At 36.8% G+C, this 27,224-nt stretch overlaps 1 protein-coding gene across 1 annotated transcript in view; it reads left to right on the forward strand.

The window, feature by feature from the left end:
* Window positions 1-27,224, forward strand: part of LOC763491 (protein O-linked-mannose beta-1,2-N-acetylglucosaminyltransferase 1) — a 48,431-nt gene that overhangs the window by 128 nt on the left and 21,079 nt on the right. The window contains exon 2 of the mRNA XM_030995669.1: window positions 23,061-23,212. Coding sequence (XP_030851529.1) covers window positions 23,061-23,212 — 152 coding nt within the window. The remainder of the gene's footprint in view (window positions 1-23,060; window positions 23,213-27,224) is intronic.

Consider the following 27,224-nt stretch of genomic DNA (forward strand, 5'->3'; position numbering starts at 1 on the left):
CAAACATCTTGAAAACATATCTTCAATGTACCTTTCAGATGTCATAAACATTAACCTGTTTAGGGATTCCAATTTAAGTTCTGGTCCATGTGTATTTGGCCTTGGCCCCTGTTCATGAATGTGAAATTGCAGGGTCCAGGAGGGAAAATTTAGGGATTCCTGCATATGGAAATCATATTGGTGTCAATCTCTTGATATTAGATTCAGAAGAACTTTCTCTTGATGGGTACTATTTTTTCCTGAAATAGTTTGATGTTTAGGTCTTGTTTTTTGGGGCACAGCTTTATCCTTGAAATAAAGTTTTTTGTCATTGGCAGATTTTATTGTATTATAAATATGAATCTACATGAACATATTGGCCTCCTCCTATCATCAAGTTTTCCTTTTCCCACGATTAAAAAAGAGCAACTATTTGGTACCAAAAATATCTTTACAATTAGCTGTAGAAATATGTGAATTCATATAAGACAAGGTCAGTAATTGAAATAATAATCCTTCCATTATCCTTTGATTTGTGTTAATGTAGACTGCTTTGCTGTACAAATTGCCGCAAGGTTTTACATAGTTTGTCCTCGATGCTGGATTGTCGAATAGGAAGTAGCATAATTAAGCTGATACAGGAATTGGTGAATGGTTTTGTTGGAAGTCAAGTTCTGTATATTAAAATGAGTTTCATAAAATGTTGCTATAGTCCATGAGAAAGCCAGGGGATTTGGACATTGCTGACCCATTCATTACTCAGGGATGCCAGTTTTCAGGCAAAAGAATTTGTGTACAAAATTGCTCATTCTGGGTGATTATTAGGCCCTTTCATCGATTGCAACGGGCATCCCTGGTTACTAAGAATACAGCAAACCATTTATTTAAAAAAAAATCAACGTTCAAAGGGTGATTTTTCATGTTTTTGGTCTGATCCAAACTCTAGTACTACACTGTATTATGGGTGACATGGTCGAGTGGATACATCACTGTATCAAATTTCTTCTTCTTCTTCTTTTTGTTGTTGTTGTTTCTTCTTCTTCTTCTTCTTTTTCTTCTGCATTCCTCTTTATATTCTTCTTAGTTTTTTTTCTACTTCTTCCTATTCTTCTTTAGATTCTTCTTCATTCTTCTCTTCTTCGTTCTTTATACTTCTCCTCCTCATTTTCTTTTCTTCTTCTTCTTCTTTCTCTTATTATTACTATTATCACATTTATAGAACTATTCAATATTTTTTATATTTAACATGATGTTGGTATTGTATGGGACAAAATGCTTTGGACTTGACCTTATACTAGCTCATTCTTGATTACCAGGTACGCATTTATCTCCTGCCATAAGTCATTCATATTATTCCATCTTACATCCCTCGTACATTGAATTGTGTGTTTTTCCTGAGTTGGAAGGACAACTCTGAATTTAATTTAGATATGATTAGTGGTATACTGAGGACCGGAGGGACAGTAATGATTAATCATTGGATATTGTCTGTGCTATGTGGGGTAATCCTACACACAGTATTTGTCCATTTGCCTAGATTCCAATATGTACACTGATATGAGTTTTATACAGACTGTTGCTCTAGAGAGAATGGTATAGGTATAGATCTAGTTGGAAGGGATTGTTAGAGAAAGAGGATTTACAGATAGAAAGATAGATAGATAGGTAGGTAGGAAGGTAGGTAGATAGATAGATGGATAGATAGATATATAGATAGATAGATAGATAGATAGATAGATAGTTAGAGAGTTAAAGATAGATAGAGATAAAGATAGATAAAGATAGGTAGGGAGATTAGAGAGAGAGAGACTGAGAGAGAGAGAGAGAAAGAGACAAAGAGAGAGAGAGAGAGAGAGAGAGAGAGAGAGAGGGGGAGGGAGGGAGGGAGAGAGGGGAGGATGAGGGGGGCAATGGAACATACAGACGGATAGATAGTGAAACAGTGAGTATGAAAGAGTGATAGGCAATCAATTATAATAAAGACATGTTAAATGATATTAAAATAAGGAGAAAAAATTCAAGAAGCAAGGAGTTGTTTGTCAATGAGACAAAAATGAGAATCTGATGGTTTTGTAGAATTACTTATTCAAAGGAAGAGAACACAGGTAAACTCATAAATACATTTGATATCTTGCGATAACAGCATACATTATTAATAATCCTAGATAAAACTAAAACAAATCATTCAATCAGCCATTGCATCAATCATCTGGTGTATTTTTACACAGATGTGCAAAGGCAAAAACAATATGAAACATCCTAAAAATAGTAAGACAAATACTAAAATTAACATATTGCATGAATAAAACCACATATATACGTCCATCAATCATACTTCTTGAAAATTATCGAAATATTTCTTAAAAGGCCTGATAATTTTCCACTCGAGGCAAAGCAAAATAATGAACATCTGATACTACGTTTCCGCGAAGGAGCTCTGTTTTCTCATTGTGATGTGTTGACCAACTCCCCATTCGGACTACCGAAATTCATTGTGTAGTTTTACGAAAATCATATACCAGTAGCTAAAAGATGTAGAAAAGTATGAATTTGTGCTAGTCTGATCATCAAAACATATAAGAAAAGGTATAACAAAACACATGTTCGGGCATTGTTTTGAATGAAAATTCAATCAAGTGTCAGAGTGCTGTTCTTGTCTGGGTGTTGTATTATAAAAACGTTGTATTAATTAACTGGGAGGGGCTTATCTCAAGCTCTCAACATATCTGCCTAGCTGTCATATCAATTGCCCTCTTTTAAACTAGTTTCTGTATATGATGTTGTATCCACTTTGTACACCCTTTTGCTACACAATGATTCTCCATACAACGTTTTTATAAACGTGTTTCATGTGAATGTCCTTAAGTCTGAACGGGTTCTTAGGTGATGGATAGACTGTATTGCCACTGGTGAAGGCAACCTTTTAGTGGTGGGATCGCAAGTCTCTTTCAATCTCTTTCCAAGCCGGAGACATTTACATTTACAACACCTTCAATCTAGCGCCGGTTTCCTTAAGGGTCGTGCCATAATGGGATGCTATCAAAGAGTTCTGTTTTTATTGAAATCACTGCTCCACTGTAATGCTAAAATACAATGTGTTTCATTTGAAAAGATTGGGCAGAACGGGTGCTTGTTTGTTTGTTGTTGTTATGTGGTGGGATGCTGGTATTGATGATATTATAACCAAAATAATTAGAAAAATAGGCCCAATGCCTTCATAAAAGTATTAAATTTCTTACCTCGTTTTCACTGATTCTTAGGATTAAACTGAACCATTTTCATGTGGTTGTTCGATAGTATAGGTTTACCTTAACATTTGGTTGTGCTTATGGGTCATTCATCATTATGTATAAAGTTGACAGTTTCATTCTTTTTTTAAAGTTATACGCAGGCTAGTATTTGAAAGAATGATTGGAATTTCAGGTGCGGTTAGTTCTAAAGAAACTGGCTTTTAGTATCTTTTTGATTGATTTGACCCTATGCTCTGGAGTGAGGAGTTGTACCAAAAATATAGAAAGTTAATGAGCCATGAGGTGTAACATATTTATAAGGTAAATGAGCCATGTATACTTACAAACTCATGGGTTAATTTTATCTGAAGTTTTTATTTATTTCTTGATTTGTTCAACTTTGTTTTTTATTTTAGTGTTTAGTTTTTGGTGGTGGGGCATTTCCTATCCAAGCAGACATCAGTGATACCACTCAAAATATGCAGACCTTTTTGAGCGACCTCTCAGTAGAGTTTACAGTTGTTTCTTTTATGATATTGCATAAAAGAAGATATCAGAAAAGCTCCCCTTTTTGCCTCTGTGACCTTACTAATATTATGCATTATCTTCAGAATTCTTCAATCAGTCCCTGTTTGGTTCAGCCTAAGCAACAATTAATTGTATGCCTGTACAAAAATCATATAGCTGTACAATAAGAAATTAATCTTGTTCTAGAATTAACATCATAAAACTAAAAGTGGAAAAAGAACCAGGGTCTCATTGCAGTCCGATGAATAGCTGTCAAATGACCTCTTTAAAAATAATTTCTTTATATGACGTTTCTTTATGCAAGGTCTATACCCAATCTGTACATCTCCTTCACTATATGACAATTCTTTATACAATGTTTCTTTATATACGTTTGGTATAAATTTCTTTAGTCTAAACAGGCCATCAGTCTCCCATACACCTTTTAATACAAAATTGTTCTCCTGTTTGTACATCCCTTTCACTATATGACGATTCTTTATACAACGTTTCTATGTTTGGTTTAAATTTTGAGTCTGAACAGGCCATCAGTCTCTAGTACACCTTTTCCCATCCTTTCAGTTTTCATGATGCTTTTCGCTCTGTATACATCTAGTTCTCTTCAAGATATTTCTAGATTTGTTCTTCGGTAGACCCTACTCTCTTTCCCCCTTTTTTCATGATGCATTGCACAGTGCATACGCTTATTTCTTTTCAATTTACAGCCATCAATAATTAACGTTGAGAAGCCCTGATGTTAGTCTCTCATCCTTGGCTTGGGTTTAGGATTTACATGTAAATTGAATATTGGCCCACATAGGAGGTTTCTTATACAGGCATTATCAATTACCATCTAACTGCGCCACATGCAGGTCCCTTTTTCGGGATACAAAATGGAATTTCTGATGTTTATGTGAAATATTGTAATTATTCTGGTCGAGTTTTGAGAAGCCTTTTCCTGATCCATGTTATTGATTGCTTGCTACAAACTTACTGTCAAATTTATTCAAAATATTTCATTTTAATTATTAAAGGTTTGGATATTTGGGAATGAGGACAGCAAATTGGCACAGATGAAAGAGTTCAGAATATGTATGTGTAACATGTATGTGTGAAATATTGTAATTACTCTAGTCCAGTTTTGAGAAGCCAGCCTAATCCTTGTGATTGATTATACCGTCAAATTTATTCAAAATAAAGCATTTTAATTATTAAAGGTTTAGATATTTGGGAATGAGGACAGCGGATTGGCACAGATGAAAGAGTTCAGAATATTACTTTGAATATGTATATGTAATACGTATGTGTTAAATATTGTAATTACTCTAGTCTAGTTTTGAGAAGCAGCCTAATCCTTGTGATTGATTGTTACGAGCTTACTGTCAAATTGATTCAAAATGCAGCATTTTAATTAATTGTTTTGGGTAGTTGTAATCAAGGACATCGAATTGGCACAGATGTAAAACCACAGAATATGAATTAGAATAGTGAAAAATTTGACACAATTTTTTTAATCATGTTTAATCGTATTAGGAGTGATGGATGGGTACAAATTGGAATTGTATTTGTGTTTTCATGTCGGTAATCAGAGCGTTGAATCACGAGGAATTAGCAGTGAAAAGCTTGTTATGAACGTCAGATTGTGTGAAGTTTGACACTTATTCACACATTGTCCCATTCATTTACAATTGTGTTGGCTCATGTAAGTAGTGAATAGAAATGAGGATTAAATTTTGCTTCCAAACCCAAGGTTCTTGATTAGTTTCCTGTAAGTTAAATGAAACAATGAAAAATATTCCAGAGCTAGCAAATTTTATTGTAGAACTAGTAACACTAAAAGAATTATTATTACTTGTTTTAAAGCAATATGTATACAATCCTATATGCTGATAAATGCCTACCGGTATGACAAGATTTATTACACAAGTTATATTGGTAATCATAATCAGTCTTTTATCAACAAGAGCCTATAAAGATTACTCTGTGCTTTATAACTTCATTTTTTGATACAGTAGATTATTCTAAGAAAGAATTCATACACATGCACGTTTAGGGAATCTGGGAGTAATTAAAAACAGTGTAGATTTGACAACAACAACAGTCCTGTATGAAACACTATCACTTTGCCTTCAGTATCTGTATGGCTAACATGTTTATATACAAAGTAAACAAGCCAGGAGATTGAAACACACACACATGGGGATATACATGGTATCTGTCTGGGTTACGTTTTAAGGTCATTCTTTCCTAATAAGAGAAAGCCTGACTTGTTCTACGAAGATAAGCTGTCTGTGTTTCGAGGGACATTTATTTTCATATCCCAAGCTATAGAGCCCTTGTCAAATAAGCATGGCTGTTTGTACACAAACAAATGCAGAGTCCATTGCCATCCTGGTTAGTCTTGCAGCTCAGACTGCACATGATTTCTGTAATGTGCTGCTCTGTTCCATGCACGATCATACATAAACACTTGCCCTAGTGGGGCAAGGGGGTGAGGGGGAGAGGTGGGGGGGGGGGGGGGGTTGGGGAGGGAGAGGGGAGACAAGTAAATATATTAATTCCAAGAAAAGCAAACGTTATGAGTTTACACTCTAAGCTCCCAGCATTCGATTATTGTTTTGATGACTAGAAAACATACATAAAGTGGAAATGTGTTACCATATTCAATGTACTTGCCCAATCAATATTAACAATATCATCATTAATGGCAGCGCAATGTTATTGGCAATGAGATGAATATAATTCTGAGACTGTTTGGAGAGACTAGTTCTTGGGTATTTCATAAAGGGGGAGGGGCATGTTTGACCACACCCTCTGATTTAATATTGATATGTGACTTGTTTCATATCTTACCCTGATTTGCACTGTGCTGTGTACATCTGGGGCCTGTTTAACAAACCTTTTTTTCAATGACAAATGACAAAAATCAGTGACAAATCTGCTGATAACCAATCAGAAGCAAGGATTTCACTAGCTTATAACAAAAACTGCCATTTGTCACTGATGACAACTTTTGTGAAATGTGGCCATGTAGATTGTTATTGTTGTTTATCAGCAGTAGTAGATGTAGGTGAGAAACATCACTAGCGGTAGTATTCATCTTATTAGTACATTTTGACTTTGATAATATATGTACATGAAGGTAAATCTAACTGATCGTAGTTTATCAGCAGTAGTACATGTAGATTTAGATGTGAACTATTACTAGTCGTAGTATTCATCTTGTTGGTAAATTCCGGTATTCTTAATATGCACATGAAGGTTAATCTAACTGTACAAACAAGTTCATTGTATGTAAACCGGTTTGAGCTGAAAATCATTTCATACATAATGAGAAGAAAAATGAAGAATGTTTGGATTCTAAACAAAGTAAATCACCCAGTCCTTTCATGTAGAGATTAGAAATGAAAAGAAAACGAGCGAGTCCGGAGACAGAAAGAAAAAAAAGAGCAAAGGGAAAATTGTAATCGATGAGCGTCAGTCGGCTGTGCTGGATGAATGGCTCCGAATCAATGGCAATGATATTAAGCTGAAGAACCAGGGGTTACTCAAGTAGCAGTGGTCTTCCAGAAAGTATCGGTAGGAAAATCGTCTGCTGATGGAGCGCCAGAAGGGCATTAGCCCTTAGATAAACGATTTGAGTTAACTCCCTTCTGGCGCAGACTGATGAAATTAGGCTGGGTGATGGAATATCTCATTTTGAGGCCGGTGTGCCCTTGATTTTGTGAAATGATTAACCAGTATTTGTGGTAACTGGCCTTGGCTTGGTGTTGGGCGGATCGATTTTAATTCTAGGGCATTTTTTTTCCTTAAGCTTGCTGACATAAGATTTGGGGGAAATTGTTGAGTTGTAGGAGTAAATGGGATTATTGGAAGGTCATTTCTTGAACAAGATGAGGTATAGGGATGCATTGCTAAGTATAGGCCGGTGTATTATTGTGCTGAAATGCTTTAATAGGAGTTGATTATTGATTTTGAAAACATGGGTCATGAGGGGACAAGAATGGTATATTTCTACTTTGAAGCTGAATCATATTTTGCCTTGTAAAACAAGATAGTTGGAAGAAGAGTTACTTTACAAAGAATGAATTGAGAGAAAAAGGAAAATTAAAGCTTGTCACAAAAAAGTCAAGTTTAAGTTTAATAATTCATTTCAATTAGAAGCATATAGACATACGATTCCTTTACAATCTGAAAACTTGAAATATACATAGAATTAAGGGTACCATTGAAAAAAGGGGAATTAGGAGATGGGAGACAAGGAAGGGAAGAGAGAGGGAGGGAATGAAGAAAGGATGAAGGGAGAACATGATTAAGAGAATGAAACCATAGAATGAATGAACAACACAGAGTGATGTGTATGAATCATGATTATGGCAATAGGTTATTATTTTATTCCTGATTTACTTAAATCTTTCAACCAAGTTGATTAAATAAACAAAACAAACTTACTAATGGTTTGCTTTCACCCAAGGTAGATAGAAATCATAGCTGATAGATTTGGGCTTAAGGAAGCTATCAAAACTCATCAGGGTCATTATAGCTTGCTGCTAGCTCCCGCCTGCAAGCATGCATGCAAAAAATGTATAAATAGCCATTGGTAGAATGATTGGAATTTCGGCCAAGTTCGCCTCTGTCCGCGCCGCTGACAAACGTTCGGTTACTAATGTGTCCAGTCCGAGGTTAGGGCCGTGATTGCTCATGACATGGATCGCTTACTCCAAAAAAAGGGGGTTGGTATGGAATGATTAACCCTTAACCCACCAGAAAATATTCCACCCACAGCTCTACAATTGTCAGATGGGATGGGAAAGGTGATCCATCGACATTCTAAAGTGCTCTTCTTCTGCTTTGATTTTAGATCTAAAAGAGCTTGTAGGGTTTGTTAAAAGGGATGAGTTTATTAAGACTTGAATGATTTTCTTCTTTTTTTCCCTCTCATTTTGATGGTTTAATCATCTGTTGTTTTGTTAATAAGATCATTATTTATTTAAAAAAGAATCATAAATTAGGGCCTGTTTCTTTGAATCCTGTCCATTTTTAGATATTTTCATAAGAAGTATATAATACATTCACAATATTTTTCCATAATGTGAATTTGGAATATAAATGTAGTACCGGTATCTGATATTTTAGGGTATTTCTTTCAAGTTTTGAAGTTTGTCTTTCCCAGGCTTGAATGAAATATTTATCTTCATTTCATTCCAGAATTTTGAGGAATAATTCAAGATTACTGCGGTTTTACGAAATTTCTGTTTGAATACCCGTTTTAGCATGACTAAATTGTGAATAACAATTCTATTCAAACACTGAATAGATTCCACTCTTCATCAGTATTCTTTCAAATTCTAGTCACTATGAACATTACTGACAAAGAAAGCGGACAAAATATACAGTTCCTCAGGTAGACAAAGGAACATCCCTTCACTGCTATTATGTAAAAATGTGTAGAACAGGTGTCACATGCATATTCACCTTTTTACATAATAGCAGTGAAGGGATGTTCCTTTGTCTACTTGAGGAACTGTATATTTTGTCCGCTTTCTTTGTCAGTCATGTTCATAGTGAGTAGAGATGCAACAAAAACAAAAAGACAAAAAGAATTCACTCTTCACTGCTTGAAAAACAATCACACTTTATTTTGCAGTATTTGTTTTGCATCATCTGTTAAATACCAAATGCCGATACCTGTCACAAGTAGACCAACTGCTGTAGTGCACAAATCAACAGCTCATTTGGGGGAGGGCACAAACGTGCTTGAATGAGAGAGATAGATGAGAGAATCTCCAGCGCAGCTGCCTGCATTGCGATGGTATTGCCTTACTTAATTAAGATAACTCTGAACGTGGGAAGAATCATTTGACAGTGTCGTCAGTCGCTCAGTCAGATTCCTAGCAGAAGCATTCGCTATCTCTCTCTTCCCTCCCCCGCTGGGAGGCTGATCGGAGATCTCTTCTAGAAATGTATACCAGTACCTCGGCTTTTCAAGCCTATCCACGCTTAACCCGCACTTTAAAAGATTGACCATTAATTGTTTTCAACTTTTGAGTTTCCAGTATTTTCAAATTGAAATGATCGATACTGAATGCTCTATAAGATTTCTTCCTTACAATATGGGCTGTCCTTTTTACCCCGAATATATTTTAAAATACCTTCTTAACATAACAAGAAAAGAAAGGGGGGCTTTGGATCTCTGTTAGGTATTTATTGTTACATAATTCACAGAAATATCCTATCACTCACATGCCATTTCTCAGCTTCTCAGAGATGTGGCAAGTTTCATCTGTTACATTTTTTTCTGTGGCTATAGTTTGTTTTGTAAGAAAATAGACAAATGTGCATTTCACATTTATGGGTTGTTATATGCTTGCACTGATACTTTAAGGATTTCAAAAAGATGCAGATATGAATATTCATAGTGTATTCTCTAGAGTACTTTTCTCAATCTTGCAAATAGAATAATCTTTTCAAAGCTTTCCTATCTCTGTCTGAAATGCCAACTTTAATGTTCAATATAAATGAGATATCTTTTGAGGGAGCGATAGGATCTTTAAATGCGATGCACTTGGCAGATCAGAGCATCGATTCACGTAGGTTCAGGGTGTTCAGTGGCAATTGTAATTCAGTAATGAGGATGATGTAGTTGTTGCCCTGGCAACAGGAATGATATCGTCCTAAAAGGTGAGTGAAAATTAATTGTAGATGTATTTAAACAACAAGGCATACATTCTTCTCCTCCTCCTTCTCCTCCTTCATAACCTTCTTGTTCATCATCTTCTTCTTCTTCTTCTTCTTCTTCTTCTTCTTCTCCTTCTTCTTCTTCTCCTTCCCTCCTCATCCTTCTTCTTCTTCTTCTCCTCCTCCTCCTCCTCCTCCTCCTCCTCCTCCTCCTCCTCCTCCTCCTCCTCCTCCTCCTCCACCTCCTCCTCCTCCTCCTACTTCCCTCCTCATCCTCCTCCTGCTTCTTCTTCTTCTTCTTCTTTGTTTCCTTTATCTTCTTCTTTTTCTTCTTCATCTTCTTGTACTCCTTTCCTCCTCCTCCCCCTCATCCTTCTTTTTTTTCTTCTTCTTCACTCCTTCTACTTCTTCTCTCCTTCTTCTCCTCTCATTTTTCTCCTTCTTCTTCTTCTTCTTCTTCTTCTTCTTCTACTTCTCCTTCTCCTTCTCCTCCTTCTCCTCCTTCTCCTTCTCCTTCTTCTTCTCCTCCTCCTTCTCCTTCTCCTTCTCCTCCTCCTTCTCCTTCTCCTCCTCCTTCTCCTTCTCCTTCTCCTTCTCCTTCTCCTTCTCCTACTTCCTCTTCTTTCTTCTACTCTTACTACTTCTACTACCACCACCACACCCACTTCTACATTTTGCATTAAGGATTCATTAACTATAAGAATTGTAACGTATTAGCAGCAAAGTGAAACATGGGAACTATTAAAATTGCTATCGTTCTACAATATGTTCAAACTTTAGCAGAAATGTCTCACACTTACTTCACCTTCAACTTGGGAAGGTGCAAATATCCATGTTGGTCCAGACAGCTACTGTACAATTAATTTCTCGAAGGTCGTGCATGGGCAATTATTTTATGAAACTCAACTTTTCGCTCGAGGGTACCAACAACTGCTTGTATTTAATCAGGCTCACAGTTCCTCACAGTCATATCCAGTGGGTCCAATTAGAAGAAAGTTTAAGATTGTGTTGAGATCGACTGTTGTGTTAGGTTGGGCCTCTTTTCGAGAGCGTTTTCTCAGCCTTGGTTGACCATGGGAGGGTCGGGTTTCCCTCTCGGTACTTGACACATCTCGCAGGGACTCCCAGCATGTGCTGAACTTTGACAGGTTAAACGTTTACTTGAGAAATACGTGTGTATGTATATGTGCATGAAATATTATATTTCTATTGCTTGTTATGTTGTTGTTGCTTCGATGCAGCCAGGCAGTCGCGTTATTTCCTTTTGTTGTTTTTGTTTTTGTTTTGCTCATATTGGTTCCTGATAAAAAAAAATAAGAAGAAACCCTTGATAGGGTATGTATGTATTCAAACTTTGTTAAATTTCCTCTGTATTTTTACTATAATTTGTACAGGGCCTCTCAGGAAAACAGATTAAACACTGAAAGAGCTTCCCTGATTAAAAAAATGAATAAATACAAATACAGTAAATAACTTAATTGGAGATACATACGATTGAAAGTTTTAGTAGAGTCTGAGAAAAGAGACCAAGAAAATGTACATGGTCTTGTAAATGTGGGACTACACTGCACTCTGCAGCCTGTCATGATATTACCAGGTGATCTATTCATGTGAACTTTTCCTTCCTCGACAACATTTAAATGAAAATGTTCCTTCAAGTGAAAAGAAAAAAAATTGCCCCATCCTACATGCCGCCATTTGGCTATTCTTAAGTGGACTCATGCATCAAATTTTGTCACTTTCTCTCTGTTAAAAATCTTAAAGGCTGAAAAGGAAAGAAAGTTTCACTCATCCATCATTTACTAACTGTCAAATACAAGACACTATAGTACTACAGCTTTTGCTTAAATTCAACTGGTGAGCATTGGTGCAATGTGTGTCAAGGAAATCTATTTCGGTCCAGACCGTTTCTGTCACTGTTGCCCAATTCTCGCTCGATACATCAACTTGCAGACCCCCAATTAGGTACGACAATAACAACCCATGTTTTTGGAACCTCTTTTCTGGTCTTTCTTTTGAAATTGGAACTGCATGATATCTGTCATGACAATATAACCCAGATTTTGATCAAACAACATTGTTATTTGATCGTATTTGAGAGGGTTCCACTTTTTCAAAATTGTATCTGTTTCCAATGAAACTCAAGACAAAACAACCTTGTTTTGGTGACAGAAGATGCCCTACAATTACAGATGTGGTTGATAGTGTTGCTGGTAATAGAATGTTTCTATTTTGGGAAATATTATAGTTCGAGGCAGTTTTAACAAACAGAGGCATAAGGCACGTCTTCATCATCTCGAGATTGCCAAATAGTCCGCTATTTCTGATTTGGGAAATAATCCCGAAGTAACATATCACATCTTCATCAGCTCGAGATTCGACCTTGAGAAATTAACTCGAGATATTTTGCTCAGCGTTAGCGCGTATTGCGAATCTTCGTTCTGGTGAAGACGCACTGGACAAATAGCTGGATATTTTGCCAAATAGTGGGATATTTTGCAAACTATCCCAATATATCTTGGGATGACAATCCCGACCAAATATCCCGCTCATTACTACTTCGGTCTGATGAAGACGAAAATTAGCTGGATAGTTTGCGATCAGGATAGTTCAAATAGCTGGATATTTCGCAATCTCGAGATAGTGAAGACAGGCCTTCTTAGGAAAGATTAAAGAGATATATGTATTGGGAGGAAGGTAGAGAGAAACTAAAGGAAAATTTTTAAAATATGTTTGCAACTACTTTAGAAAAATCAACCTGGAAATCAATGAAAATAGTTGCGATCGTGTTTGAGAGAGAGTGAGAGATGGAAGTAATGGTGGGAGGATCTTTTCATCTAGCAATTGCTTTATGAAATGTATTTTTTTTACATGAAGTTCAAAGTCATGAGTTCTCATTAAAAAAATGAAATGCTTCACAAACAGTACTCAATCAATGCAGTTGTGTGAAAAATATTGCCTTTCTGTTTTTTTACTTTTCATTTGCTATGCTCCTACACACTAAGAAAAAATGGTGCAACTATGCACCTTTAGGGGTTCAAACCGATGCAACAATAGCAGCACCTTTAGGGGTTAAATCCTGCACCCTTTTTAAAGGTGCAATCCTGCACCCTTCAAAAGGGTGCCAGATTGAACCTTTTGGGGGAAATGTTAGTACCCTTTATGGTTCAATCCTGCACCTTTAGGGGTACAAACCGATGCAACAATAGCAGCACCTTTAGGGGTTAAATCCTGCACCCTTTAGGAGGGTGCTAGAATGCACCTTTTAGGAGACATGTTAGTACCCTTAATGGTTCAATCCTGCTCCTTTAGGGGTGCAAACCGATGCAATAGCAGCACCTTATTAAAGGGGTTCAATCCTGCACCCTTTCAAAGGTGCAATCCTGCACCCATCATCGAGGAATACTCGTGACATTTGCTCGTACACATATACATATTAAACATGCATGATGTTTCTTGGTTAGTAATCATATAATCAATATATATATTGCTAAAACGTGAATGTAATTTTAACATGATCAGACAAAATAATCTATTGGTTAATGATTGCCGAAGGAAAATACAAATCACAAAATTGATGTGCATTGTCATAATTTGCTTAACAAATCATATGATAAATGTATTTTTATGTGAACACGTGGAAAGTAATCATGAATATGCATGCAATATGCAAACTTTTAGTTTGCACCTTTTTGGGTTGTTAGGGTTCATTTTTGTGGGAAGGGTGCAAAATCTTATATTGCACCCTTTTTTGAACCCCTTTTCCTTCAATAGGGTTCATTTTTATGTAAAGGGTGCAAACTCTTATTTTGCACCCTTTTTTGCACCCTTTTTTCTTAGAGTGTAGCCTTCTGCTGTATTGTATTACTGTACAAACTGCTTGATATTATTAATTCGCTCAGGATTATATTTATTTGATTGAATATATAATTCATCAAACTTTGAAATGACTTGCAGATTGTGTAATGTCTCAATGAGGGCAAACATGCTTGCATTCCTGAGAATATAAGGAATGTATTGATCATGAATAATTCTAAGAGGCATCCAAACACAGAACAGCCAATATCTTGAATGTGCACATAACTTCAAATATTTTTCTCTTCTTCTGAGACGTTAGACTTTTTCTTCAGTTCACACTTCAAAACGTATATTACTTTGTCATCAATCAAAAGAAATCTTACTCATTTATAAAAGGGTTCTTTGGCAGTTCTGCAGAGTAAAGATGCAAAGAGAATGAATAATTTCTCCTGTAGGGAATATCCATATTTGCCGATGCTAATGGAAAACTTTATCCTTTATGATTTATCATTTTTTTAAATAACATGAGAGCTAGAAGTGCATTAACTCTGTGTAAAGTGCTTTTAGTGAATGTCCTTCTATGTTCTTGCTCTAAAAACGGCCAATAAGGGAAAACATGCATGCAAGTTAGGATTGAATGCTGGTAGCTCTCTTGAGAAAATGTCTTTATAATTAAAGGTGCAGTTATTTTCTTAATAAGAAGCTGAATTTGGGACACTTTATTGTGATTTACAGTCCTTTTCACAAATGACTGTTATTTTTTCCCCATGTTAATGGATGGAAAGTGTGGGTGAAAATTGAGAACTGGTACTTGTGTATATATATCTATTCATGTAGTATACAAATACAGAAATGTGAAGTGCATTTATGGTTGTGTCATTTTTACTTTGCCAATAGTCAAGGGTTTTAATACAAGGGCATATATTGTTTGTTAACTCTTTGTTTGCTTTGTTCGCCGATTTGCACGGACGTAGGCGTGCCAACTTCGCATTTTTGCACAGATGTATACGAGTCAATTAGACATTCATAATACCGCTCGCAGTGTGTAGCCACGCGTTGCGTTTACTATTGTTTACATTGTATACATCGCACACTTTCCGGTAAACTGTTTTTCTTCATAGTGTTACATTCGAAATTACCGTGTATTTAGCGGTTTTCTTTGGATTTTTTTTACTGATGTTACGATGGCACCTGCTGGAAAACGTCAACGTGTGTTTAGTGTAGAGGAGGCTCGAGATCTTGTTACTATGGAAGCATGGAGCATGGACTCTGATTCCGACGAATCGAGCAGTGACGAAGACTCTAGTGATAAAAGTGTTCCCTGAGAGTAGACTGATAGAATAAGAATGAATAAAAATTAATGAAAGAGCTAGAGATGACAGCAAGAAAGAGAGTAGACTGATAGAATAAGAATGAATAAAAAAAATGAAAGAAGGAGATAGAGATGACAGCAAGAAAGAGAGTAGACAGTGATAGAATAAGAATGAATAAAAATAATGAAAGAAAGAGATAGAGATGACAGCAAGAAAGAGAGTAGACTGATAGAATAAGAATGAATAAAAATTAATGAAAGAGCTAGAGATGACAGCAAGAAAGAGAGTAGACAGTGATAGAATAAGAATGAATAAAACTAATGAAAGAAAGATGTATCCTGTCTTGCCGTCATCTTTATATCTTTCTTTTATTATCTTTATTCATTCTTATGCTATCAGTGTTTACTCTCTTTCTTTCCGTCATCTCTATCTTATTATTATTATCATTTTCCTATCTATATGTACCCTATGTCTTGCCGTCATCTGTATATCTTTTTATGCCTCCGCCACCGAAGGTGGTGCCGGAGGCATCATGTTTTCGGGTTGTCCGTCCGTACGTCCGTCCGTACGTCCGTCCGTCCGTACGTCCGTCCCGTTTGACCGTTATCACAATATCTCAAGAACCATTTAAGATTTAAACTTAAGACTCGGGAATAGTATTTATCACCATAGGAAGACGATCTGATTAGATTTTGGAGTACGTAGGTCAAAGGTCACAGGTCACAGAGGTCAACTTATGAAATTCCTTGTATTGAGTTTGTTAGCGCGATATCTCAAGAACCATTTGAGATTTAAACTTCAAACTTAAGGATAGTATGTATCACCATAGGAAGACGATCTGATTAGATTTTGGAGCACGTATGTCAAAGGTCAAGGGTCACAGAGGTCAACTTATGAAATTCCATACATTGAGATTGTTATCATGATATCTCAAGAACCACTGGAGATTTAAACTTCAAACTTAGTGATAGTGTGTATCACTATAGGAAAACAATCTGATTACATTTTGGAGCATGTAGGTCAAAGGTCAAGGGTCATAGAGGTCAACTTATGAAATTCCATACATTGACATTGTTATCATGATATCTCAAGAACCACTGGAGATGTAAAAACTTCAAACTTAATGATAGTATGTATCACCATAGGAAGACGATCTGATTAGATTTTGGAGCACGTAGGTCAAAGGTCAAGGGTCACAGAGGTCAACTTATGAAATTCCATACATTGAGATTGTTATCATAATATCTCAAGAACCACTGGAGATTTAAACTTCAAACTTAATGATAGTGTGTATCACCATAGGAAGACAATCTGATTAGATTTTGGAGCATGTAGGTCAAAGGTCAAGGGTCACAGAGGTCAACTTATGAAATTCCATACATTGAGATCGTTATCGCGATATCTCAAGAACCACTGGAGAATTTTCACTTCAAACTTAATGATAGTATGTATCACCATATCATAATATCTCAAGAACCACTGGAGATTTAAACTTCAAACTTAATGATAGTGTGTATCACCATAGGAAGACAATCTGATTAGATTTTGGAGCACACAGGTCAAAGGTCAAGGGTCACAGAGGTCAACTTATGAAATTCCATACATTGAGATTGTTATCATATCTCAAGAACCACTGGAGATTTAAACTCCAAACTTGTTTAAATTGCTCTATGGCGGAGGCATCATTTTCGACTGCGCGCAGTCAAAATTCCATCTAGTTCTTATTATCTTTATTCATTATTATGCTATGAGTGTAATACTCTCTTTCTTGCCGTCATCTCTATCTCATTATTATTATCATTTTCCTATCTATATGTACCCTATGTCTTGCCGTCATCTCTTTATCTTTCTCTTATTATCTTTATTCATTCTTATGCTATCAGTGTTTACTCTCTTTCTTTCCGTCATCTCTATCTTATTATTATTATCATTTTCCTATCTATAATTATGTACCCTATGTCTTGCCGTCATCTCTATATCTTTCTCTTATTATCTTTATTCATTCTTATGCTATCAGTGTTTACTCTCTTTCTTGCCGTCATCTCTATCTTATTATTATTATCATTTTCCTATCTATATGTACCCTATGTCTTGCCGTCATCTGTATATCTTTCTCTTATTATCTTTATTCATTCTTATGCTATCAGTGTTTACTCTCTTTCTTGCCGTCATCTCTATCTTATTATTATTATTATTTTCCTATCAATATGTATCCTATGTCTTGCCGTCATCTCTATATATTTCTCTTATTATCTTTATTCATTCTTGTGCTATCAGTGTTTACTCTCTTTCTTTCCGTCATCTCTATCTTTTTATTATTATCATTTTCCTATCTATATGTACCCTATGTCTTGCCGTCATCTCTATATCTTTCTCTTATTATCTTTATTCATTCTTATGCTATCAGTGTTTACTCTCTTTCTTTCCGTCATCTCTATCTTATTATTATTATCATTTTCCTATCTATATGTACCCTATGTCTTGCCGTCATCTCTATATCTTTCTCTTATTATCTTTATTCATTCTTATGCTATCAGTGTTTACTCTCTTTCTTTCCGTCATCTCTATCTCATTATTATTGTTATTTTCGTATCAATATGTATCCTGTCTTGCCGTCATCTTTATCTCTTTCTCTTATAATCTTTATTCACAGTAAAGTCCTTTCATTTCATATCACTATTTCTCTCTCATAATGTCTCTCACGTCCGTTCTCCATATTTTATTCATTGCATACTCCACTCGTCAATCATTTCTGATAATAAGCTCTCTCACAATAAAGTAAATGGAAAACAATGCAATATAGTTTATATTTTAAGATTGATTCATTCTTTCTTTGTATATCTATGGCTGTGATAAATGTACTTGAAATCAATTTTATTGAGGGGTAAAGAAGGTGAGAGAACAGATGCGGTGAACATTCATAATGAGACATTTCAATAAGATGCTGATTATGTCATGTATATCACATATAATATATTATGCCTATACCATTTTTACATGCTCATACCAGTGGGCAAAATCAATAACATTCTCTTATTTCTTATTGACTTATCATGGCACAACAAAGAAAAACATCCCCACGACGTCCCTTTTCATGCCCCGCTAAACCGGACATTGACAATAACCTGGGGTAATAGGGATTTCAATGGGCAGATTAGCCCATTGTCAAGGGTGGCTGAGCGGGGTACTTTCAAGTCTCTCCCTATTGAACTTCTTTTCTTCAACAACCTAAATACTAACCTTCTGAATTGTTAGAATACTTGAGCAAGGTATGTAAAGAAAGGTAAGAAGTCCACCTTTCTAATAGATTCGATTTGAAGATGTCTTATCATTGTTAAATAAGAAATTCTAGAGGGATAAAAAACTGCCGTAAATAAGAAAAATTAAACATTATATAATTATGATTATTATAAAAATGATAATTCAAAATATAACAAATGACGGTTCATCGAAAAGCACGTTTTCCGGTCTACAACTTTGCTGCACAATATTTTTCATCATGATCATCCAGTGAAGAGTTATAGCCTCTTGATTCAGCAGAGTCAATAAAGATTCCCTCGAAATGTGTGACCCTAAAAGAATGTGGCACAGGGGTTTTTTTTAAGTGGCGCATAAAGAGTTAAGAGCTAGCAAGTAGAAGGGCAGTAACTCTGTGTTAATATGAGTTAACGTCATTTTGGCTCCAAACAGACGTTGTGAACGAGGCTAAATCATATATAGGCATATACAGCTCTGATTTGATGTGGCCTATATATCGACCCTCCCTTTAAAAAAAAATGAAGAAGGAAATTCATCCAAAACAACAGTTGTCAAGAGGACAGTTGACATCTTGGTCTGTCTGGGTTATTCCCCCAGCATGGGCATCGTCAAGACGATGGTATGGTGGAGGTCAATATCAACATGACCTCCGAATTACTACCCGTCTTCGGCGGCCGAAGCACTTGAAATTGCCCTCGGAGATGAATGAATCATGGCTAAATATGGTCAGTCAGGGTGATATCCCAGAGACTTGGACTTTGAGGAGAAGCCAAAATAATAATATATACCTCCTTGTCTTACTTCAGTAGTTTTCGGTGCAGACCCTTTATTTATTGGAGAGGGGGTTATAGTGTTTGTTTGATATTCTCATAATCTTGAGATTATTTCTTAGTGGAACATATATGGAGATTTCCTTAATGTGCTGACATGGATGCACAAAATGGGTACTCTTTCTTGAGATGTTGTTCTTGGGTTTTGTTATGTTTTATAATTATTTTCTCTGTTGGTTGTTTTTGCTTTTGTAAGGCTGGTTAAAGTGCAGGTGCAGTCCATGTGTGAAATTATTACAAGAGAAAATATTTGTTACTTTTTTGGTAGTACGGTACATGAAAAACTATTGGGGGACTGGAACTCCCCTGTGCAACTGGTAGATATATAATGTTTTCAACATCATGTGATGAGCAAGTCACCTTTGAAACAGGGGTACATCTCTGATGAAAACATTAGACCTTCATGACTTGCAGTTTTAAAATATCAAGCCTGAAGTAAGTTCCAGGGTCATGGCAAGTCAACAGCATGGGGATACATTACACTCGAATACAGTGAATAACATAGATTATCAAGAGGGCTTTTCTAAGAAGTGTGTGCTTCTCTTTCAAGTGTCTATCCTATTACATGTCCGGAATACAGAAATCTGCGTGTTTGTGAATTCCGTAGCTCTAGGGAAACAAACTGGCCCCCAAAAGATCCAGAAGTGACCTAAATCATCTAAAAACTGACCCAGAAGTGACCTAACTCATCTCCAGTTGTAAATCTAGAGTTCCGGGGAGCAGTCTGTGTTTGGACAGATTACCAAGAAAAATGGTAGTGATGGATCAAGTGGACTTTAGAAACCTCTCAAGATCAATGGGTAAATGTTTTTGTGATACCAGGTGGTGTGTACATCGTTTCCAAGTGGCGTAGCCCCCCCCCCCCCCAGAATCTTGACTCTGATCTTTACCATGTGCATGATGATTAGCGCCAATTTACTTTCTTGGGGTGTTTTATGACGGTTCTGAAGCAACATTTATTTTGTGAAGCTAGTGAGATGTTGGACAAGTAGCTTTGGCAGGAATATATATGTTTTACTTTCTGTTCCAACTTTGTGCGAAGAGTCCACTAAGCAAAATCATCATAACTGGGAGAGATATTTAAATGTAGTTGACGAATCTGGTGCTTCCTTTTCAATTTTATTTAGTTTTTATTAACTATTTCAGAGACTATAGCCTACAGGTATATCATTTGGGCTGACAGTTTGAATAAGCTATGAATTCATATTTTGTTCACAGCTACATCTAGCATTGTGTAATTTACAGCTTGTCACATTTTGAATTTCAGTGACAGTGATAAAGGTTAAGAAATTTCAAAGAGATGCTTTGTTATATCGTGGTGGATGGGGAGGGGATTAAGACTTGCCCCTTTGACCATAATCCTCCATGACAATCACCCCTATGTGGGCCTGTACTACGCAAGATCTGGTCAAGAAACTTCTTGATCTGGTACTTCAGAGGCTCTACACAAGATCTCTATGATTGTCTGGAGCAAGAGTTACGAAGAAGTAAGCGCCCTAACTCAGAGTAATCCATCTACTTCTCCGTCATCTTTACATCTGGAAACTATCTATGGTACTAAATTTATCCAAGACCTAGGGCCATTGATACACTGTCTCTATGATAACTGACAGTAAAGCTCGCCTTGCTTGAAGGCTGACATATCTTTCACTGTCTTTCACAAAGCTTTACCTGTCTGATCTTTGTGCGTTTTCTTTTCACCTCTGATCTTGGATTTTTGTCAAAGGTCCAAAGACAGGACAGTGCTAACAGTGTATCATTGTTTTGAGATGGGCTCTGTCAAAATGGGCTCTGTCAAAATGGGCCATGGATCAGTGGTAGAGCAGTGGTCTAGTAACTGGGAGGTCCCCGGTTCAAAATCATGTGGATACGCTTTTGTGCCCTTTGATACCCTCATAGAGGGGTCAAAGCTGTCAGGCCCCTGGTTGCTTGATACTTGCAAGCATACATATCTTTCTTCCAACCAACAACATACCAAATCAAGCCCTATTCCACTTCAGTTAAAGGTATAGACCAGTTTTGGAAACGCCCCCCCCCTCTCAAAAAATGAAACGGAAGCTCTTGTTACCAATCATGTGAAAGAATATGTTTTTACTAATACGTGATGATACAAATTTTGATGGGAAACTGCCTACTACATGTAATTGATATATTTGGTAGATTATCATATCGATATATGGCCTGGATAGATATCGCGATGTCCCATAATATACATCTTTCTGTGAACAGTGCTTGTAACTTTACCAAGACTGGGCCAAATTTCTTATCATTTTGATGATTCTAGAACCTTGCAGTACACACCAAAGTAGATGATCAACCTTTTCTGATTGATTCCACAACATTTCTTTCACAATGCAATTGCATGACCAGAAGTGGTCTATACCTTTAAAATATGAAAAATTGTTCTTGTCAAAGGCAACTCGCAGAGCATTAATAGCGTCAATTTGCTGTAGTGTTGAAGTGAAGATGAAGGTGGAAATACAAGCTTCCATCTTCCTTTATCTTAGTACAGGAAAGTGTTCCTTGTGCCATACATGTACATGCATAGTTGACTGTATTGCTTGGTAACATCACATTCAGGTGCTCATGCGGATGATATGTCACATGACCTCCCTATCTTAGTCACCTACCCCCGATCTCTTCATTCATTTAGTCCCTTTGTACTGAGGGCAAAATGAGAAGACTTGCTTTGTTGCCAATATCGCGCTCGGGCCCAGAGGCGTAAAGACGGTAGATATGAGCAATTTATTAAAGAGAGCATCAAAATAGCGAGATTGGAATGCTGATTTTGCCCAGGAGCATCCTCAAAGCATCGTGGATGACTGGGGAATCTCTTTTCTCATATTCTGTGCCTGATTTAACAGCAATATGCTCAATTTTCAAAGAATTCTCTTTCTCCAGAGGAAAGGGGAGGCAGAGTGTGCCGTTCTTTTAACCTTTGTGAGCTAAATTGTCTGCCATGCAAGTTTTATGTATTATCACCATGTGGGTATGATACGTGCAGTGTTGGTGATCAGCGGCTATCATGTTACATTTGTGTGCTAAAATTCACTACATACTTAAAATTAAGAGGAGAGATGAGTAGAATTCTACATCCGACAGAAATTCATTTATTTTGTGAATGCTACATGTTTTTTTTGTTATAAATCAGCTGTTAAAAAAAGGTGTCATTCTTTGGCGAGACCAGGTAATGACCTCACTAGAGAGATAATACCCCCCCCCCTTCTGATAGAATGTTCATACCTGTTAAAATTCAATTTGCCATTGCTCAAATAACCATTCAAATAACCATACATGATATTAATCAGACAGTATGGTGGAGTTGTTGCACACATTGTTTGCAGGCTTTGAGTTCCCTTTCATATGCATAAATTACTAGAATTATGACATGAAGTACCAAACTTATCAGTCAAATCAATTATGAAAATAAATAATTGACCTATGACCTTTGACCTTTACTCTTTTAGCTGCAGGTGGAGACGGTGAGGCGCTTGAAAAGGGTGATGCTCGGGAGACCAAAGATGGAGGAAGAGATATCTTAGACACCATACCTCAAGAACTAGAGATTGAAGTCCTATCCAGTGGCAACAAGGTAGCCATCTCAGTGGGAGGAACTCCGGTAAGTGGAACGGCCATTTAATCCCCTAAATTAGAAGAAATTTGTCCGTTTGGAGCCATAAGGATCTTATAACTTCTGTGTTAATTAAGTATATGACTTCTGGTTCTGATTATGGCGCCAAGCTTACAATTTCATCTTTGTTTCTTATAGTTACAACTGATGAAAATATATATTTACTTTATACTCTTACAGAAAATGTTTCATAAATGCCAACACGAAGCTGCATGCCATGGGATTTACTACATACTGATGCAGCACTTCTTACTGAATTTTTGAAATGTTAGAAAAATACTGAAGGTTTTAGATCAAATATTGATTCTAAGGAAAAGAGGGAACTGTATTGTTATACTCCTACTTGAGAAATTTGCAGTTCCTAAACAAAATACTGATTTGGGGGCATGTAGTCTTGGCAGCTCTGCTAAGAAACCTTGCTAATGTTGAGAGTCGGTTGCAACAATTTTAATAACATTCTCTTTTCCCTGCTAAAATCATCTTTCTATTGAATGATAAAAGATTGCCATTCCAGTCAAGAATCCTGCCCCTCCCCCTCCCCCCTCTCCTGCAAATGATATACAGAAATGTTGCCTTTATAAAAAACAATTGCTTGAAATACCCTGCTGCAATTGACTCTTGGAGGCTGCAAACGAACAAAAATGAACTTCTCAATTACCAGAATAAAGCAAAATAAGGTTATATACATCACTAAGCTATTTCTAAAATGAAAGTTTGAAATTATGACGCAAATGCATAACATGTTCTCCTAAAGTAAGATAATAAAATACCTAAATACAGAGTGGTAACATATTTGGCGTCACCTCAGTTGCACTTTTTCTTTTCACAATGCATTGTTTTCACTGCACTGCAAACATTGCAGAAGTCTGAAGATCATCCCTTCCCAAACACTCCAGCCATAACTTGAAACACGAGGAGCTTTAGAGAACATTCTCCGAGACATGCCAGGACTTCAGTTAACCCTTTCCATCTCGTTGCAAGCACGCATCAAGGGTTAAAGCCCCACTGCACTACTTATAGCTACTTGCGCCCTCAATATAGCAAACCGTGCCTAATCGGTGCCTGTTGGTCCCCCATGATCCCCTTTTTCTTATGTTAACTGAGAGCTGATTTGATGAGATAACCACCTGTCAGCGACCTTGCAGGGAGGTCAAATCCCCCTGGCCAAACTAGTACGTACAGGATTTAAAGGAAAATAGGAAATTGTGAGATGTGGTATTGACGAAAGATGAATTCTAACAGAGTAGAACAGAATTTATACTGAATGATACCTAAAACTACAGATGGATGTTAGCTGCCAAGCAATTAAGATAGAAAATGTATAAATGCCATGTAATGGGCGAAGTAAGATAAGGAAAGTCGCAATGGCATGCCTAAGATGTGATCTGCAACATACAAATGGGAATTGTTCATTTCATTAATCATCAATTCTAGCTGGTTTTCATTCATCTTATTATATTCGCTGGTCCGAACAACCCTTCTAAAGCAGGCAAAACAATTCAGAATTACTTCTAGCCAATTTTCTTTCAAAAGCTACTCTTTAACTGGAACTCAATATCAGCTTCAAATCCTCAAATCTCATCTGAACCCGGCACATCATATTTTTTTTTACGGGATTGAGGAGGAAAGCCGGATACATCCCCACCACGCGTCATAAATGAGAATCCAATCACGCCGAGCAGGCAGGTAAACATCGTGCACGCTGCCTCCGATATCACGCTTCCCTTTGAGTCTTGCCGCTCTCTCCACTTCAGGCCATTACAAGAGGGTGAAGGGTTTGGTGGTAGCGGAAAGATGATGATTTAAGAAAGGGAATTGTATTTATTATTGCTCGCTTCACACTTGCTCAAAAGGGCAGCTGTGTTTTAAAATGAATATTACTTATTAGAATATCATAAATTGAATGGGGATGTGGATCCCTGTGTCAGGCTCAGGCTATGTGCAGGCCTGAACTGATTTGTCATTGGTCTGCATGTATAGATTTATTGGTTTGTCATTATTCTTAGCAAAGTGTGTGAATTTCTCATATATTTGACATAGGTTTTGCTGTTTTATTTCTAATTCTAAATGGCAAATTTTGCAGAATGTATTGTTTGCATACCTATACCTTCTTGAAATTTTTTTCTTATACACCCAGACTAGTAAGATTTGAATTTTCTTTCCATCTAGTGAAAAATCAATGTATATTTGATCTATCTGTGATTTGGCTCTGAAAAGATGTCTTTGGAGAACTTTTATAAAAAATCTGGTAAATATTAAGACAGAGTGAAATAGAAAGACAGTTTAAATAATTTATATCTGGTAGTATTTCTATGAGAAGAAAAACAAAATCTTTGGCTGGATGCTGTGCTAAGGTATTGCCAAAATCTTATCTTATATTTTGATTAGGATACACACAGTTGTTTCGTTTGATGCAGGGTGTTTAATTAATAGCGTATCGCGACACAAAGATTACAAACTAAATCCAAACATTGTACTGCAGCAATGGATATACCCCCAGATCCTTTCTAATATTCGTTGAGGGATGACACTGTTGTTTTGTTTCGATTCAAAGTGTTTAATCAACAGTGTATCACGACACAAATATATAAAACTAAATACAAACATTGTAGCAGGTATATATACCCCCTAGATCCTTACTGATATTTGTTGAGGGAAGACACTGTTGTTTTGTTTTGATTCAAAGTGTTTAATCAATAGCGTGTCGTGAGGTCTCATTAAATGAAAACCGACAGAACTAGGCTGGAGGGGCACGTGGGTTGGTGGTGGGAGCGTGTTTGTATTCGGCTAGCTTTGATGACGTCAAGAGGGATACCACGATTGGGTTTGGGGTTAAAGTTTTTTCCAAAAGTTTCGAGAAGATAATGAAATAGAGGAGATATATGAGGTGATGCCAACAAAATACACAGATTTCATATATTGTGATCTTGAGGCTTTGGAAGACTCTTTCTAAATTTTGTTTAGGAAATAGGAAGAAATGCCAAGCTGCAATACACGTAGTTACAGTCCAATCAATATTTGAGTTATTTCACTTACAATGATCAGAGCAAAGAGGAAATTAGTTCTTAAAAGCTCACATGAATCTTTGATAAATTGAAATTTCAAGATTTTATGTGAGGATTAGGGCATCTTTCTAAAAGGGTTGGGAAAAGAATATGGGCCTAATTTGACAATTCAACCATCTTCATGTATGAAGTTTGATTTCTTGTGAATATGTTATCCTGATTACAACTTTAGGAGTGTTTTTTTTAATGATTGAGGAAAAATTTGTACAGAATGAGATTGCATTGCAGTCAGAAATCTGTTCAGTGATACTTTTATATTTGAAGCAACTCTGGCTTGGGAATCACAAGACTGTTTTCTCCTTCTGAATGCAAATTTTTTTTCAATGTAGAATCCAAGAGTGAACATAATGCAGTCAGCACATGATCCCTCACAATCACTGCTCTGTCTACATGATCCTTCTTTACTATAATCTTCAGGAGTCCTTCTTCTTACCCCATCCATTTATAACATTAAGTGATGCGTGCCATGTGTCGTATACACCTCTCTGCTTCATTCATCTCTATCCCTGGATGTCTCTGCATGGTTCATGCAGGAGAAGGGGAGGAAGTATGTTACTATCCGTCTGGGCTTTAGCAGATCAGACTGATAATATGTGATGGCTTCATCAGAGTGACTTTTTTTCTGGGGGTGTAGAGAATGGGGGAGGGGGGAAGAAAAGAATAAGAGAGGGAGGGACGGAGAGGAAAAGAAAAAAGAGAGGGAGGGACAGAGAGGGAGGGACAGAGACGGGGAGAGAGGGAAAGAGGGGGAGGGACCGAGAGGGAGAGGGACCGAGAGGGAGGGAGGAGGTTGAGGATGAGGATGATGATGACGATGGGTCAGGGGCAGGGAGGGGGAGAGGAGAGAAGGGGAGAAAGGAAGGAAGAGTGAGGGAGGAGGTAGGGGTAGGGATCGAGGCAAGGGAGGTAGTCGGATGACATACCCCCTGTCCACA

The sequence above is a fragment of the Strongylocentrotus purpuratus genome, unplaced genomic scaffold (assembly GCF_000002235.5).
Source record: "Strongylocentrotus purpuratus isolate Spur 01 unplaced genomic scaffold, Spur_5.0 spur5_scaffold_3, whole genome shotgun sequence".
NCBI classification, from domain to species: domain Eukaryota; kingdom Metazoa; phylum Echinodermata; class Echinoidea; order Camarodonta; family Strongylocentrotidae; genus Strongylocentrotus; species Strongylocentrotus purpuratus.